At 68.2% G+C, this 15,917-nt stretch overlaps 3 protein-coding genes across 6 annotated transcripts; 2 read left to right on the forward strand and 1 right to left on the reverse strand.

Annotated features, from left to right (window-relative positions):
- The first annotated feature begins 41 nt into the window (after nucleotides 1-41).
- On the forward strand, nucleotides 42-3,045 carry FAM98C (family with sequence similarity 98 member C). The gene is made up of 8 exons (XM_019495168.2): nucleotides 42-127; nucleotides 473-618; nucleotides 761-895; nucleotides 1,147-1,328; nucleotides 1,954-2,037; nucleotides 2,295-2,411; nucleotides 2,496-2,663; nucleotides 2,772-3,045. The coding sequence occupies exons 1-8, from the start codon at nucleotides 45-47 to the stop codon at nucleotides 2,904-2,906; spliced, it is 1,050 nt and encodes a 349-aa protein (XP_019350713.2). The 5' UTR covers nucleotides 42-44; the 3' UTR covers nucleotides 2,907-3,045.
- A 242-nt stretch (nucleotides 3,046-3,287) lies between these two features.
- Nucleotides 3,288-11,577, reverse strand: RASGRP4 (RAS guanyl releasing protein 4). The gene is made up of 17 exons (XM_059718176.1): nucleotides 11,371-11,577; nucleotides 10,506-10,699; nucleotides 10,260-10,365; nucleotides 10,044-10,106; nucleotides 9,840-9,971; nucleotides 9,552-9,705; nucleotides 8,856-9,029; nucleotides 7,861-7,977; nucleotides 6,737-7,012; nucleotides 5,997-6,077; nucleotides 5,807-5,911; nucleotides 4,800-4,909; nucleotides 4,536-4,665; nucleotides 4,294-4,330; nucleotides 3,884-3,991; nucleotides 3,675-3,772; nucleotides 3,288-3,495 (listed from the first exon to the last, which is right to left on the reverse strand). The coding sequence occupies exons 1-17, from the start codon at nucleotides 11,391-11,393 to the stop codon at nucleotides 3,340-3,342; spliced, it is 2,064 nt and encodes a 687-aa protein (XP_059574159.1). The 5' UTR covers nucleotides 11,394-11,577; the 3' UTR covers nucleotides 3,288-3,339.
- Nucleotides 11,578-12,351: 774 nt separating this feature from the next.
- LOC106739350 (rho GTPase-activating protein 11A) lies at nucleotides 12,352-15,872 on the forward strand. Of its 4 annotated transcripts, none has more exons than XM_059719367.1 (11): nucleotides 12,355-13,090; nucleotides 13,280-13,317; nucleotides 13,517-13,613; nucleotides 13,767-14,020; nucleotides 14,136-14,275; nucleotides 14,374-14,466; nucleotides 14,695-14,761; nucleotides 14,831-14,883; nucleotides 14,960-15,027; nucleotides 15,235-15,331; nucleotides 15,413-15,872. In XM_059719367.1, the coding sequence occupies exons 1-11, from the start codon at nucleotides 12,821-12,823 to the stop codon at nucleotides 15,781-15,783; spliced, it is 1,548 nt and encodes a 515-aa protein (XP_059575350.1). In that variant the 5' UTR covers nucleotides 12,355-12,820; the 3' UTR covers nucleotides 15,784-15,872. The 4 variants fall into 4 exon arrangements, with proteins under 4 accessions (XP_059575352.1, XP_059575350.1, XP_059575351.1 ...); XM_059719368.1 differs by having other exon boundaries at nucleotides 12,360-12,713; XM_059719369.1 differs by lacking the exon at nucleotides 14,695-14,761 and having other exon boundaries at nucleotides 12,352-13,090; nucleotides 15,413-15,497.
- Nucleotides 15,873-15,917: the final 45 nt, after the last annotated feature.

Genomic DNA, 15,917 nt, shown 5'->3' on the forward strand with positions numbered 1-15,917 from the left:
CCCCTTCTCCTCCTCCCGCCCTCCTTTCAGCCAATCCCCAGCCAATGGGGGCGGGGCCAGCGAGCGGGCGGTCTGCGCAGGCGCAGCAAGAAGGGTGGGGAGAGGGCATGGAGCGCGAACCTGCCGGGTAGGGGGCAAGGGTCGGGGCGGGGCAAGGCAGTAGGGGGAAGGGGCTGCAGGGGGCATGGGATAGGGGGTGTATGGGGTGGGGGGCTGTAGGGGGGCATGGGATAGGGGGTGCAGGGGCATGGGGTGGGGGGGCTGTAGGAAGGGGGCAGGGGGTAGGGAGTGGGGGGGTGCATGGGGTGGGGGGCTGGACGGGAGGGTTCAGGGGATGGGGGTGCAGGGGCGGGGGTGGAGCGGGGCACTTGGGGGCTGTCGGGAGCCTGGGACGGGGGGGGGGGGGGGGGGCTCAGGGGTGGGCAGAGCCCCAGGCAGGGGGGGCCGTAGCAATCCCCCCGCCCCTTGCCAGGTGCCTGGAGCTGCCGTGGCCGGAGGAGCTGGCGGTGGCGGCGGCAGGCGGCGCCGGGAGCGCGGCGTTCACGGGCCTGTGCGTGCGGCTGGCGGCGGAGCTGCGGGCGCTCTGCGCCCTGGAGGAGGACATCAGCCCCCCGCGGGGTGAGTGCTGGGCGCTGGCTCCCTGCTCCGCCACCGCTGCCCCGGGCGGCCCCGGTCACGTCTCCTAGCCGCGCTCTGGAACGGGGCCGGGGGCCCTGGCGGGGGCCGGTGCTGACGGGCGGAGGGGGCTGTCCCGCCACAGGCCCCGAGGACGCCGAGACCTTCGCCATCGAGATGAGCGGGCTGCTGGCCGAGCTGCGCTGCCCCTACCCCGCGCTCACGACCGGGCCCCCTGCCGCCCGGCTGGCCCGGCCCCAGGCCTGCCTCCAGCTGCTGGGTAGGCGAGGCGGGGAGCGGGGGCAGGACCCCTGGGTCCCACCGCTGGCTGTGGGGGGGCTGAGGGGACCCAGGCTTAGAGCAGGGACTGAGAGCCCGGCCGCCTGGGTCCCATGTCTGGCGGGGGGGCGGAGCAGGGCAGGGAGCCTGGGTCCCCGCGCGGGAGGACGTGGGGGCTAGTGGCGAGAGCAGGGCGGGGGGGCTGGGAGGGAACCCTGGAGCCCTGACACGCGCCCCCCCCCACCCCCCCAGGCTTCCTGAACTCAGAGCTGCAGGCCGCACGGATCCTGCAGCGCCGGCGCTGCGATGCGCCGGAACTAGGGGCTGCTGCCGAGGTCCGGCAGGAGCTGCAGCTGCTGTGCCAGGTGCTGGACCTGCCCCCGCCCTCCCCGGGCTGCCCTGACGCCCGTGTCCTGGCAGACGTCCACGCCAAGGCAAGTGCCCGGCCTGCGGCCGCGATCCAGGGAGGCAGAGGAGGGGCAGCATTTTACTTGGCCGCTCCACCCCAGAGCTGGCTGCTTGGGGGTATGCCAATGGCCTGATCCGGGGACAATGGCTAGGGCACAGGGCGGGGAAAGGAGCAGGAGGCTTTTCCCAGGAGGTGTTACACTTGGCCGTCACTGCCTACTCCACCCCAGAGCTGGCTGCATCAGGGCCCTGGGGTAGAGCAGGGGCTGGGCCTTGGTGTGGGCCCCAATCTGGGCCTTATCCAGGGCTGGGGGAGGGGAAGCGAGGCCTGTTCCCAGACAGTGTTGTACTCAGCCATTACTGCCTGCTCCACCCCAGAGGTGGCTGCATCGGGGCCCTGGGGTGCAGCCGGGGCTGGTTCCTGGTGGGGGCCCCAATCTAGAGCTGGGTCAGGGGAAGCGGGGCTTGTTCCTAGGTGGTGTTATACTCTGCCATTACTGCCTGGTCCACCCCAGAGCTGGCTGCATCGGGGTGCGACAGGGGCCTGGCCCCGACTGCCTGCCACACAGGAGCCTCCGTTGCAGAGTAATTAAAAGGCCCCCCCAGTGTTTCTTTTTCCAGCCCCCCCAACCTTGTGCCCACCCCCACCAGGTGTCTCAGGACCTGTCTGCTCTGCCCGGGGGCAACCAGGAGATGGCACCGCTGCTCAGGGCCCCCCTGACGTCACCTCAGTGGGTATGTGAGGGGGGCGAGGGGACCCTGGGAGTCCGGCCCCATGGATCCCAGTGGAAAGCTCCCCCCAGTAAGGGGGCAGCACTGGTCTAACTGAGGGGACTCCTGTCCATAGATGCCTGGCACGGACGGGGGCATGGACACCTGGTTTTCTCCCCGGGTTTGGGGGTGAGTGGAGGGGCCTGGACGCCTGGATTTCTCCAGCTCCGGGAGGGGCGTGGAGGCCAGGGGGGTCCTGGACTGATCCCTTGCCCCCCCAGGAGGTGCTGGAGCGGATCCACGAGGCGCTGAGGACCGAGTACGAGTGCCGCCGGCGGGTGATGGTGACACGCTTCGCCGTCACCCTCCAGTCCTTCCAGTGGGCTGAGAGGGCGAAGGTGAGAGGTTGTGGGGGGGGGGCCCTCGGTCTGGGCCCGATCCTGCAGGGGGGCAGAGTCCCAGAAATGGTATTGCCCCCCCAGGAGCACGGTGCGGCCCTGCCGGATGTGCTGACCTCTCTGCGGCGCGCGGGGGCTGAGCCCTCGGCCGTGACCTTGGCCCGGCTCCTGGCTGTGCGCGCCGACGCCTCCCGCCTCGTGCCCGCCAGCGCCGGCGCTGCCCGGCTCCGCACCTGCTGCTCCGTCAACAAGGTACCCGCTGCCCCCGCCCCGGGAGGGCCCCCCCCGGTCTGGATTGAACCCAGGAGGCCGGGGAGCTGGATCCTGGCCCCCCGTCACTGCCCCCGTTCCTCCCCGCAGGTGCTGATGGGCAGCGTCCCGGACCGGGGGGGCCGCCCCAGCGAGTTGGAGGCCCCCATGCCCAGCTGGGAGCCGCGGCGCCAGGGCGGGGGCGGTGGTGCCCGCTGGGGGAGGAAGGGCAAGAAGAAGAAATGAGGCCTCCCACACCCCGCTGGGAGCTGGGGTGGGGGACAAGTGCCAGAGCCCCCCGGTGCCTGGGGGGCAACAGAGGGGCAGGACTCCTGGGTGCTTTGCACTGAAAAGGGTGTTGGCGGGGGGGTGGGGCTAAGACACCTGGGTTCCTTACTCAGGAGAGGGGGAGGAGCTTGGGGTGATGGGGTGGGGCTAAGACACCTGGGTTCCTTGCTCAGGAGGGGGAGGAGCTTGGGGTGACAGGGGCGGGGCTAAAACACCTGGGTTCCCTGGCTCTGTTGCTGGTGCCCATCTGTCCGCCCCCCCCAGCTCACTGGATTAAAGGTGTGCAAGCCAATCCGGGCTCTGCGTGTCCGGGGGGCAGGAAAAGGATCTAGGCGTCCGGAGGGAAGACATTCCCTTTATTCCCCCCCTCCCCGTCCGTCTGTCCGTGCTCCTAGGGGTCAGGGTCGGGACTGGGGGGCAGGTGCAGGGCATCCACGCCTTCCAGCAGCTGCGCCAGGGGGGGTGCGGGGGCGCCCCCCACCCCGGCCTCCAGCCGGGCCACTTGGTCCTGGAGCCGCTCCACCATGGCCAGCAGCTGGTCCCGCTCCTGGGGGGGCGGGAAGAGGGTCAGAGGGTCCCCACACCCCCCAGGCTGTGTCCAGCCCCCCCACCCCAGCAAGGGTCATTCTGCCCCCTCGGGGTATTATCCCCCCCTAAATCCCTGGGGCACTGCAGAGGTCATTTTGCCCCCCCCCGGGGGTAATACCCCCGCCCAGCGCCACTCACCTGCTCCAGTGTCTGCAGCCGTGCCCACAGCTCGTAGTGGGGGGGCTCTGTCTGCGTGGCCACGTCCCGCGCCATGGGGCTGAGGTCTTCATCAGAGCCTGCTGGGGGGGGCGCCGTGAGTGGCATGGGGGGGGCAGGCGTGTGCAGAGACTTGGGCCCCTGCACCGGCTGACTGGGGAGGGTGTATTCTCGCACACGCGTGTGTTTACCTGAGCTGAGGGGCAGCAGGGGGGCAGCCATGGCCCCCAGGGACGGGCGCCGCTTGCACTCGACATCCACCAGCTCCTTGCACTGCTTGTGGCAGCTCATGCCGCAGTCTGGAGGGGAGGTACATGTGCGCACACACGTGTGCATCAGGTGGCTGGTGCGGGGGCATACGTGTGTGCGTGCATACGTGAGTGCCAGACAGGTTTGAGGCGGGGGGGGGTTGGTAGCCACGTAGAAAGCACCTGGGGGTAGTGACACGTGCCCTCATGCACATGCGTGTGCTAGGCCGTTGGAGGAGGGGGGATTGGAGCTGTGGGCAGAGGCTTGAATGGCTCCCACCCAACCAGCACAGTGTCGGGGGCGGGGGGGTTGTGACCCGCATGCACATGTGTGTGCACACATGCACGCTTACCTTGGCAGCGGTAGCCCTGCTTGGAGACGCCCCAGAGCTGGAAGGGAAGCGCGGGGAGCCTGTGAGCTGGGGGGACTGGTGCCCCAATCCCCTCTCCCCCCTGGGCCTGATCCTGATCCTGATCCTGCCTGTGACGGCTGCCGGGCCCCAGCTGCCGGACCGGGGTCAGCTGCCTCCACCCCGGCCTCGAGCCCAGGCGTCCGGGGGGAGGCAGGGCAGGCCCCGGGGGGCGCTGGACTCACGAGGCCGCTGCAGCAGTGGCAGAGCGTCGGCTTCTTGAAGGCGGCCGTGTGGAAGTGGTGCTGCGGCGCCGGGGCGGCGAACACCCGCAGGAAGAAGTCGGTGATCTCCTTGCGGCTGTAGGGGCCCTCGCTGCAGGGAGGGGGCAGGGAAGTTGAGGCAGGGGGTCGGGGGGGACCCAGGCATCCGGGCCCTTGAACCCAGAGCTGGGAGAAAAGCGGGTCCGGGTCCCCCCAGCCACCCTCAGACCCCAGGCGGGCACCTACCCGTGGCGGGAGTGGGGCCGGGGGGTGAGGGGGAAGCTGCCCACGATGCGCTCGAAGTCGAGGGGTGCGATGGCACCGTGCTGCTCGGGGTCGAAGTGCTTGAAGACAGACTGGGGGGGCAGGCGGTGGGGGGGGGGGCAGCTCAGCCTGGATCTGCCCCGATGCCCCCCACTTCACCCTCAGGGGGCACTGGGTGGGAGGGCAGGTGAGACACCCCCCCCGACCTGTATGCTTCCACACCATACGCGGGTGCGTGAGAGAGCCCAGTGCCCACCTGCATGGCTGGGCACATGCCCTGCCTATGCATCCGGGTGCACTCGCACACATGCATGCATGTGTTCATGCCTCACACCTACAGGGCTACGTGTGTGTGCCTGAGGAACTGAACACGTGCACTGACATCTGCATGCAGGCATGCATGTGAGGCTGCAGAGTTGCGTGCATGTGTGTTTGCATGCAGGCATATACCTGAACACGTGCATTTGCACACTTTGTACATGCACAGGCATCTGTTTACACATACAGGCATGCCGTATGCACACACGTGCTTACCTGGAAATGCGTGCACATGTGAATACACGTGCATTTGCATGCTGTACGTACACAGGCATCCATGTGTGCATACACCGGCACACTGCATACATACATGTGCGCTCACATGAACTGTGCACACATGAACACATGCACTTGCATGCACAGGCATCCATGTGTGTACACATACTTGCAAGCACGCACGTGCACATATGAACATTTGCACCCACACTTGCACACTTTGTGCATGCGTAGGCATGCACATGCATGCACTCGTGCACATGCATGTATTCTCGCATGTAAATGCACATGCCTGTGTACTCACGTGGGAACACATGCACATGGCACATGCACTCAGTGGAAGTGCATACACACGTGCCCCCACAACACACATACATACAGGGGCAGATGTGTGGACCCCCCATGGGGGCAGATGCATGCACACCCCTCCCGGGGGCACACGCGTGCACACTCACCTCCACCATCTGCTGCACATGTTTAGTGATGGTACTGGGGTCAGGCTTCAGGGCCACATCTGGGAGCCAATCCCCGACCACAGGCAGCTTAAGGGGCGTGGGCGGCTGTGGGGGTCATGGCCGGGGTCACAAGTGGGGTCAGGGGCAGGGTCACGGGGTCATGGGGCTGCCCCCCCGCCCCCCCCATTACCTGGGTCTTGGGGCACCGCGGCTCCCGTACATACGACAGCTCATAGAGCTCATCCTCCGTGTACACCAGGTCCAGGGAGAGCTGGGGGGGCAAGCGTGAGTCCTCTTGCACACCCAGCCTTGCACTCCTGCCTTCTTGCCTGCCCCACCCTGCCTTCTCAGATGTCTTGCACACTGACCCTCTTGCACACCCGGCCCTGGCATGCCTTTTGCAAACTCGCCATGTTGCGTGCCCAGCCGGTCGTTTTGCATGCCTCGCACACCTGCCACCTTCCACACCTGCCCTCTTGCAATCCCCACCCTCTTACACACCTTGCAGATCTATCCTTTTGCACGCCCAGTCCCTGACCTCTTGCATGCCTGCCTTGTGCACCCAGCCCCCACCTCATAGGCCTGCCCTTGCACATCCATCCTGTCCTCTTACATGCCTTGCACACCCAGCTGATCCTCTTGCACACCTAGTACACCCCCTTGCATGCTTGTCTTCCTGCACACCCAGCCCTGTCCTCTTGCAAGCCCTGCATACCCACTCTGTTGCACGCCCAGCCCCTGCCCTCTTGCATGCCATGCACACCAAACCTCTTGCACACACCCAGCCTGTTCTCTTGCCCATTCTCCTGCACATCTTGCACACCCACCCCCTTGCATGTCTTGCGTGCCCAGCCCCATCCTCTCGCACACCTGGGATCTCATGCACCCGCCCCCCTCCTTTTCATAGGCTCGCACACGCGCCAGGCTGACCGTGAGCAGGTGCACGAGGTCCTTGTTAGCCTCGAAGGGCGGCACGGCCTGCTGCAGAGCCCGCAGCTCCAGCGCCTGCTGGTAGAGCCCGTGCAGCTTGGCCAGGGGCAGGCGCCCGTCGGGCAGGCGCCCGGGCAGCGCCTCGTGCAGCGCCACCAGGTCCTTGAGCAGGATGCCCACGATGGGCAGGCGGAACCCGTGGCATGCGCCGTACGCCCGGCGGTACGGCCCGAAGTTGCAGCCCGACGACACCAGCTCCGTCAGCTCTGCCAGTGCCTGTGCCCACCGGGGGGGGGGGGTGGGGGTGAGGGTGGCATGGCAGGGAGGCTGCCCACCCCACTCTCATCCCTTGCAAAGGATTCTGGGAGTGTGGGGGAGCCCTCACCCCCCAACACCCATTGCAAAGGATTCTGGGAGTGTGGGGGAGCCCTCATGCCCCCCAACACCCATTGCAAAGGGTTCTGGGAGTGTGGGGGAGCCCTCACGCCCCAACACCCATTGCAAAGGATTCTGGGAGTGTGGGGGAGCCCTCGCCCCCCAACACCCATTGCAAAGGATTCTGGGAGTGTGGGGGAGCCCTCACCCCCCAACACCCATTGCAAAGGATTCTGGGAGTGTGGGGGAGCCCTCACGCCCCCCAACACCCATTGCAAAGGATTCTGGGAGTGTGGGGGAGCTCTGACCCCCGCAAGCCCTTTTGCAAAGGATTCTGGGACTGTGGGGGTGAAGGGGCCTGTGGAGGCAGGGAGAACCCATACCCACCCCCAACCCATTTGCAAAGGATTCTGGGAGTGTGGGGCTGCAGTGCCCACCCTCCATCTCTTTACAAAGGACTCAGGGAGCGTGGGGAGAGCCCTGACCCCACCCCCAACCCCCTCTGCAAAGGATTCTGGGAGTGTGGGGGTGCAGTCGCCTGTGGGGGGGGCAGCCCCTACCCACCCCCCACCCTTTTGCAAAGGATTCTGGGAATGTGGGGGCACAGGGGCCAATGGGGGTGGGGAGTACCCACCCCCCCACCCCTTTACAAAGGATTCTGGGAGTGTGGGTGGGCAGAGGGCTTTGGGGACAGCTCAGTCCCCTGCCCCCCATCCCCTTTGCAAAGGATTCTGGGAGCAGAGGGGTACCTTGGCACCATCGGGGGGCAGCAGGGCGTGCGTGTCCTTGAGGCGGGCGATGGCGCTGTGGCACAGGCCTCCCACCACCGCCATGAGCGTGTTGAAGCTCTGCAGCTGCCGCAGGCTCTGGGGGCAAGGGGTTGGGGTCAGAGGTCACCAGGGCCCTGCCCCCCTCCCCCCTGCCCATAGGAGCTCCCCCTAGCTGGGGGCCGCAGTAGGTTGTTATCCCTCCTGGGCCCCCAGGCATGCCAGTGTGACCTTACCTCCCCGCCATGGGCATGCACACACATGCACGTGTGCAAGCACCGGTACATGCACGCACAGGGGCACACTCCCTTGCATACCTCTGCAGACACGCACGTGTGCAGGCACTCCAGAGCACACATGCTCGTGTGCTTGCATGGGGGTAAAGGCCCTCCCATGCACACGCACATGCGTGCATCTCTGCTGACACACACAAGTTCACGCTCCCTGAGGCATGTTAGCTCCTCTGGGGAGGCACACACAAGCACGTGCCAATACATGCACACATGTATGCGCACACATACACAAACGCACGCCCAAACATATACTTCTATGAACACTCATGTGCAAGATGCCTGGGCTGGGGGGCACATGCTTATGTGCCCATGCGTGTGCAAACACATCCTTATACGCCTGTGTAGATGCATGCACCTCGGAACACTTGCATGTGCCAGGCACACCAATTGAATGTGCTCATGCATGTGCAAACATACCCTTACACACCCATATACATGCGCATGCACCTCTGCGTTACTCACATGTGCAGGGTGTCCAGGGCACGTGTCCATGTGCATGCAACCACACCCTTACACACCCATGTACATGCACATTCTTCTGTACAAACACACCCTTACACACACGCATCTCTGTGGCCACCCACGCATGTGCGCTTCCTAGGCCCCCCCTTCCTGTACTCATGTGTGTGAAAACCACCCCCTGTGTACGCACGCCTGCTTCCAACTGTGCCCCCCCCCAGGTACCTGTGCAACATGGATGAACTGGGCGAGCACGCGCGCACGCTGGGGGGCCGTGGGCCGGCTCAGCACCATCACCTGCACCCACTGCGACACGCTGTTGCACAGGGCGACCGCACGCTCCAGCGCCGGGGCCCCCCGCACCGACCCCTGCAGCACGTAGCACCGGCAGTCCCGGGGCTGGGGGGGCACGGGGGGTCAGAGCTGCCCCATGGCCTGGGGGGGTGGGGGTAGGGGGTCCTAGGGAATCCCAGGAGATGGGGATATGTCTAATGGGATCCCAGGGGGCAGAGCTATGTCCTCGGGAAGGTCCTGGGGGGCCCTAAACCCTGGGGCATGAGTGACTGGTGCCTCCTGAATCGGGGGGGGGGGGGGGGCACCTGCAATAGCTGCTGATGGCAGTGGCCCTGTTAGGGGGGCACCAGCCCTGCCGACAGCATCAGTGTTGGGGTCGGGGGGGGGCACGTACACCCCCATGCAATCCCTACCAGTCCCCTCTGTCCTGGGGAATCCCATGGGGAGGAGCCATGTCTGGGGGGGAATCCCAGGGGCAGGGCTAAGTCCTGGAGGGGGTCCCAGGGGGTGGAGGGGAATCCCAGGGGGAGGAGCTCTATCCCGGGGAATCCCAGGGGGGTGGGGCTATGCCCTGGGGGTCCCAGGGGCGGGGCCATGTCTTGGGGGGTCCCCGGCTGGGGGTCTCACTGAGATGCGGGCGAAGGCGCGGAAGTCGAGGTACGCAAGGTGCTCGGCCAGCTCCGCCGCGTCCAGGTGGTCGAAGAGCAGCGACACCTTCCGTTTGGGCCCGGGCGCCGGGCTGCCCCGGGCCCCCGGCCCGCGGCCCCCTCCCGCCGTCGGCCTGCGGGGGTCAGGGGTCACGCGCGGGCCCGGCTGCCCTCATGCACACCCCCCATGCATGCTCAGCCTCATGCACACACCTTGGCACACCCATTGCACCCGCCTTGGGCCCCAGGGCCTGGGGGGGGGGCTCACCTGGGGGCCTCGTCCAGCAGCTGGGCATGGCCCCGGCGCCCCTCCTGCACCGCGGCCTGGCGCAGCTCCTCCACCGCCTGCTCCAGCTGCGGCTCCAGGCAGAAGGCCTCGGGCTGCTGCGCCATCCAGTACCTGGGGCAGGGGGGCCATGAGCACCCTGGGGGGGTCCCGGGGCGGGTAAGGGGGGCACTGGGGGGGGCTCACCGCAGCAGGTGGCAGATTTGCAAGCGCCGCTGTTCCTGACGCTCCCCCGATGTCTCCCGGTAGGTGCATCCGAGTCAAGGCTCCATCACAGCCTAGACCCCTCTCCCAGACCCCCCCCCCACCGAGGTAGGGGCTGCAGGGCAGGAGTGAGGGGCGCTGGGGGGGCAGGGGGCTGCAGGGCGGGAGTGAGGGGCTCCGGGGCGGCTCCAAGGATATAAGGCCAGGAGGCAGCGGGCGAGGTCGGCCGAGGGCACCACCCAGTCGTGCACCGTGAGCGTCATGTTCACCAGGTACTCGTTGTGGCACAGCGTCCCGTCCAGGTCTGGGCAGGGCAGGGCAGGAAAGGGTTAAGAGGCTCCCCCTCCTCCCTCGCGGCCCCCCAGGGACTGTTAGCGGGGTGTCGGGGTGGCGCTGCTGTAGCTGACCGGGGCAGGGGCAGGGGGCGGGGTGGGCGTCCAGTACCGAAGGCGTCGAGACACTTGTCCAGCAGCTGGGCGAGGCTGCAGGCGGGGCCGAGCTCGCCCAGGGCCAGGCTGGCCACGGCCGTGTGGATCTCCCGCGGCGTCGGGCAGGTCATGCGGCGCCGGCACGGGCGCTGCCGGACCCTCCCGGGGCCGGGGCTGGACACGAGGCCGGCGCATTCTACCGAGGGCTTCCTGGAGGAGCCACGTGTGGGGGGCGGGGGTCACCGCTTGCTTCCAGCCCTGCAGCCCCCCAGGACCCCCCGCAGCCCTCACACCCCTTCCTGAGCTGCAGAGCATCTGGGCTCCCCCCAGGCCTCTTCCCGGCAGCCCGTTGCAACACGGCCCGGCAGCCCGTGGAGGCCACTTCCCCTTCCCCGGCCCCGTTGCCCAACTGCTTCGGCCACCGGGCCTCCCAGCCTGCAGGGATGGGACCCAGGCGTCCGGGACCCCGGCCCTGCCCCCGTCCTATCCCCCACTGCCCCCAGGCGTCCAGGACCCCGGCCCCGACACGGCTCTGCCCCCCCAGGCCCTGGGGAGATACCCCAGGCGTCCGGCACCCCCCAGGCCCCACTGCCTCCGGGGATGGGACCCAGACGTCCGGCACCCTACAGCCTCCGGAGAACGATCCCAGTGTCTGGGACCCCGACCCTGCCCCCCACGAGACCACCCTACCCCCGTCCAGAGGCAGGAGGGAAGCCAGGTGTCCGGGGCAGGACGCAGGTGTTTGGGAGCTCAGGGGGAGGTTCAGATCCCCCTCCCTGCGCCCGCCCCGCCGTTCTAGCACGCCGTGCCCGCTCCTCCCCAGAGCTGGTCGCATCGGCTGCGGCATCGTCTCTGGGAGGGAGAGTCCCCCCCCCACTCACCTTTTGCTCTCCTTCCTGTTCATGGTGCGGGGCTGGGGGGGGTCTCTAGCACCCCCGGCGGGCCCCCCCGGCCCCGGGCCCAGCTGTGGCACGGCGGCCCCACGCAACGGGCGGCGCCGGGGCCCAGCAAGGAGGAACTGTGATGTCAGGGCCGCGCCGGGGCGGGGGCCGCGGGGGTGCCCGGCCCCGGGAGCACCCGGGCTCCCACCACGGGTCTGGCCGCCCCCCGGCCGGAGCCCTGGCACCCGGCTGGAGCTGCCCCCTGGGCACGGCGCCCCCTGTTGGATGCCCCCCCCCCACGCTCCAGCCCCCTCCCTGGGCCAGGGCTCGCTCCGGCCGGGCTGGGCAGAGGCCGTGCATGCAGTGGGGGGGAGGAAGGAAGGAAGAGGCAAGAAATGCTGTGGTCTGCGGAGAGCGTCTCCCGGAGACGGGTGCTGCAGGAGGCTGCGCGGGGGGCGGGGAGGGCCTGGCGGGGTGGGGGGGTAGGTAGAGGGGGTGCTGGGGTGGATCCCTGGGGCTTCCCGATGGCCTCCTCCTGCCATAAGGCCTGTTGTGGCTTGGCACCAGCTTGGGCTATGGATGCTACCCCCCAGCTCTAACCACTAGGCTGCAGGGGCTGCACCCCGGGATGCTGCCAGTGGGACCCTTCTCCAGCAGGTGCGATGGGAATGGGGAGCCTCGCAGGCCACACGGCCTGAGACCCTGCGGGGCTGCCGGGGGTGGGACACGGGACCCCTGCAGTCCCCCCCAGCAAAGCCCAGGCCCCAGTGCAGGGAGGGAGGGATGCACGGGGGATGGTGGGGTTGGACGGGTGGGACGAGGGGCAGGACAGCGGGATGGACGGGGGTGGGGGAGGCGGGGGCGCCTGCTCCAGGCCAAGGCCCCTGGGCTGGTTCCCCCCCCCCGCCCCCCCAGCTCTGCTCAGCACGGGGGTGGGGGGTTGCTGAAGTCCTGGGGACCCCCGGGTGCAGCTGAGCACTCGGTGGGGGGGACAAGACGGGCACTGCTGAGGGGTCCAGTCCCAGGTGCCAGGCATTGCATGTGCTCTTGCACACACCCCTTGTTCTGCAGGGGGAAGTGCACGTGTGTGTGTGTGTGTGTGTGTGTGTGTGTACCCCGGACACCTGGGTTCTGTGTGCCCTCCCCCCCACACACACACAGTACCCTCAGGTGGGGGCTGCAAACACTGCCTTGGGTTGGAGCTAATTGGGGCAGGGCAATTAGCAGGGTCAATTAGCAACTGCATCCTCTCACCTGCCCCAGTGCCCTGGAGCAGATAAATAGAGCAGGGGGTGTGCGCGTTCCCCTCCTGCCCCCACCCCAGCTGTTGGGACATGCTCTGTGTGAGTTTGCGTGCGAGACCCAGATGCCTGGGGTGCGTGCGTGTGTGAACGTGCATGCACGCACGCATGAGTCCCGGATGCTTGCGGGGGGAGGGGGTGTGTCCTAGATGTCTGGGTTCTCTGGGTGTGTGTGTGCACACGTGTGTCGGATGCCTGAGTTGTGCGGCTGTGGTGGGGTGCCTGGGTGTGCCCCGGACACCTGGGTTTTGTGGCCGTGGGCGTCTCCCGGACCCCTGGTTCCCTGGGACCGTGTCGCAGGGGGGTTGCACCTTGCAGCTGAGTCTGGGGCAGCCCTGGGGGACTTGGCTGGGGCGGGGCTCCCCCAACCTGAGCCCCCCATCTCTTCCCTGCCCAGAGCGGCTGCAACGTCCGGCTGGGTGAGCGGGGGTGAGGGGTGGATGCCCGGGTCCCAGCTCTAGGAAGGGAGCAGGGCTCAGTGGTTATCATGGGGGCAGGGGGTGGGCAGGATGCCTGGGTCCCACGGCTCCAGGAGGGGAGTGAGGCCTGGTGGCTACAGCAGGAGGAGCCCTGGGTTCCCCTTCCTGCTCACCGCCCTCCTCTCCCAGGAGCCCGGTGCCGCCTCGGACACCCTGGATCTGCCTCGGTGAGTGGGGGGGGCTCCTGGATGGACCCCTGGGGATGGGGGATGTCTGGCCCTGCCCCCTTCTGGCAGCTCCTCCTCCTGCTGTGGCTCCGCCCTCTGGGAGCATGGTTGCAGGCTGCCTGCAGACTCAGGCGTACCCCGGGGGGAGGGGGTGAAGGGGGGGCTGCACTAGCGCCCCCCGGTGGCTGCCCCCCCACAGGTTCCTAGTGGAGGCCTGTGAGGCCCTGCAGCCGCACCTGGGCACCCCGGGGCTCTTCCGCACCGCCGGCTCAGTGGCCAGGATCAGGGCCTTAAAGGTACAGGTGCCTCTGGGGCGTGGGCAGGTGGGCCTGGGGATGAGGCCTCGGCCCCTCCTGGGGGTGGGGGAGCCCGGACCCCTGGGGTCTCGGGGGGCGGGGGGGAGTTGGGGTGCTGGTGCAGGGACCGGACACCTGGGTTCTTGCCCGCAGGCCCGGGTGGCGGGGGGCGAGCCCTGCCTGGGGCTGGCGGCACCCTGCGACGTGGCCGCGCTGCTGAAGCGGTTCCTGCGGGAGCTGCCGGAGCCCCTGGTGCCGCCGGCGCTGCAGGAGCCCCTGTGCCAGGCCCAGCGAGAGCCGGACCCCGACCGTGCCCCCCTCACCCTGCTGCTCACCGGCCTCCTGCCCCCCGCCCACGCCTGCGCCCTGCGCTACCTCTGCTGCTTCCTGCGCCGCGTGGCTGCCAGGTGCGTGGGGGCCCCTCGCTCCCCGCTGCAGCCCCCTGCCCCGTGTCCTGCGGTGCCCCACGCTCCCCACCGCAGCCCGGGGATGGGGGGGCTCAGCTCTCCTCTGCCCCCCCAGGTGTGATGAGAACAAGATGGATGCCGCCAACCTGGCAGTGATTTTCGCCCCCACCCTGTTCCCGGGGCCGAGCTGGGGGCTCCGGCTGCAGCTGCAGGCAGCCGCGGTGCAGACCCTCATCCAGGAGGCCCCCAGCATCGGTGGGTGCAGTGGGGGGCAGTGATGCAGCTGCCTCTGGGGTGGGACATGGGGCTGGTGGGGGGGGGGGTTCAGGCTCTGACACCCCCGTCTCCTCCAGGCTGCGCCCCCCAGGCCCTCCTGGACGAACTCCTGGCCCCAGAGCTCGGCGATGCATCGGTGGCGGAGACGACCCCAAGGCCTCGCTGCGACGGTGAGGGGAGTGTTGAACCAGAGCCCCCCCCACTCACTATTGAACCCCACTGCCCTCCTGGAGCTGGGAACAACCCCCCGCTTCCATCCTGAGCTGGGGGGAGAGCCCCGGCATCTGGGGAGCCCCCCCAGCCCTCTCCTATGCCTCTTGCATGGGGTGCTGGGCTGCTCCTGGCTGGGGGGGTGCTTTTTGGGGTGCACCTGAAACATGGCCCTGCTGTCCCCCCAGGTGGCCCTGCCCCGGCGCTGCCCCCCAAGAGGAAGGCATGGGGGGCACCCCCCGGCTGTGGGAAGTGGTAGGTACCCTCTGGGGTGTGGGAGGGGGCTGGGCGGTTGCAAAACCCATCAGCTTCTCCCCCTTGCAGGTGGCCGGCAGCTGACGAGGCTGGAGACCCCTTCGAAGAGCCCCTGGGGGCAGGTATGGGCCAGGAGGGGGTGGTTCCCATTTGAGGATGGACCCCCTCAGACTAAGCCGGACCTTGCTTCCTCCCCAGAGCCAGCGCCAGAACCGAGGAGTCTGGCCTGGGGTCCCAGGCAGGAGGCCCCCAACGGGATGTATCAGGTGAATGAGGAGACTCCCCCTGGCTGTTGTGATGGGGCCTATGACATGTGATGGGGCAGGGTGGGTGGGTGGAACCCAGGTGTCTGGGTGTAGCTTTAAAGGGGCAGCACCAGCCCCAGAGCTGGCCCTGACCCTATTTCCACCCCCCAGCTCCCTGCCAGTGATAATAGTCTTCCTAATATCCAACCTCAACTTTCCTTGCTGCAGCCTGCGCCCATTGCTCCTTGGGACACCTGGGTCCCAGAGCCCAGCAGCTGGAGCCAGATGAAGAGGATGGTGGCCGAAGCCCTGTGCCCCCCCTGTGGTACGACACCACCCCATGTCCCAACCCAGAGCGGAGCACAGCTGCGTGCCCGGCCTGGCTGACGGGGGGTGTCTATTGCAGGGCCGAGCGGAGACCTCCCACCTGAAGACCGGGCCGCCCTCCTGCACCGGCGGCTGCGGCGCTCCCTGAGCTGGCCAGAGGACTCGAGGTGCCCCGTGGCCCCCCCTCTCCCCTCCCCATCCCAGGTGCCCGAGGTGGGCCCGTGCCCCAGTGGCTGCCTGTGCAGCTCCTGGCGCGGCCGGCGCTCCTGCAGCCATGAGCGGCCCCAGGGGGCCGGGGCCAGGCCCCGCTGTGTGCGGGGGGTCCTCCGGGCCTGTGGGCGCCTCCTGGCCTGGCGCCGGGGTCGCAAGCCCTGGGCCCCCCCCAGCTGGACAGGCATGCGGGGGGCTGTGCCTGTGACGATGCAGGGGTCATGTATGTTCCCGGTGTGACCGGCGGTGGGGGGGATCCAGCTCCCTTGAGTTTTAGCTTGATGTGTCCAGTGGTGCTAATAAACTCTGGGGTTTCCACCCCAAAAGTTGCTTTTAACTCCTTCCTTGCCTGTGCCCCAGCTCCACCCCTGCAG

Source organism: Alligator mississippiensis, chromosome 15, assembly GCF_030867095.1.
Source record: "Alligator mississippiensis isolate rAllMis1 chromosome 15, rAllMis1, whole genome shotgun sequence".
Taxonomy (NCBI): Eukaryota; Metazoa; Chordata; order Crocodylia; family Alligatoridae; genus Alligator; species Alligator mississippiensis.

Coding starts and splice junctions, on each gene's coding strand:
- LOC106739350 (XM_059719367.1), top strand. CDS start 12,821: ATGTCTGGGTTCTCTGGGTGTGTGTGTGCACACGTGTGTCGGATGCCT. Junction 13,318..13,516: donor GACACCCTGGATCTGCCTCG/GTGAGTGGGGGG, acceptor GCCCCCCCACAG/GTTCCTAGTGGAGGCCTGTG. Junction 15,028..15,234: donor CCCCCAACGGGATGTATCAG/GTGAATGAGGAG, acceptor TCCTTGCTGCAG/CCTGCGCCCATTGCTCCTTG.
- RASGRP4 (XM_059718176.1), bottom strand. CDS start 11,393: ATGAACAGGAAGGAGAGCAAAAG. Junction 10,700..11,370: donor AACAGGAAGGAGAGCAAAAG/GTGAGTGGGGGG, acceptor TGGCTCCTCCAG/GAAGCCCTCGGTAGAATGCG. Junction 10,366..10,505: donor CAAGTGTCTCGACGCCTTCG/GTACTGGACGCC, acceptor TGCCCTGCCCAG/ACCTGGACGGGACGCTGTGC.
- FAM98C (XM_019495168.2), top strand. CDS start 45: ATGGGGGCGGGGCCAGCGAGCGGGCGGTCTGCGCAGGCGCAGCAAGAA. Junction 619..760: donor GGACATCAGCCCCCCGCGGG/GTGAGTGCTGGG, acceptor GTCCCGCCACAG/GCCCCGAGGACGCCGAGACC. Junction 2,664..2,771: donor CCTGCTGCTCCGTCAACAAG/GTACCCGCTGCC, acceptor TCCTCCCCGCAG/GTGCTGATGGGCAGCGTCCC.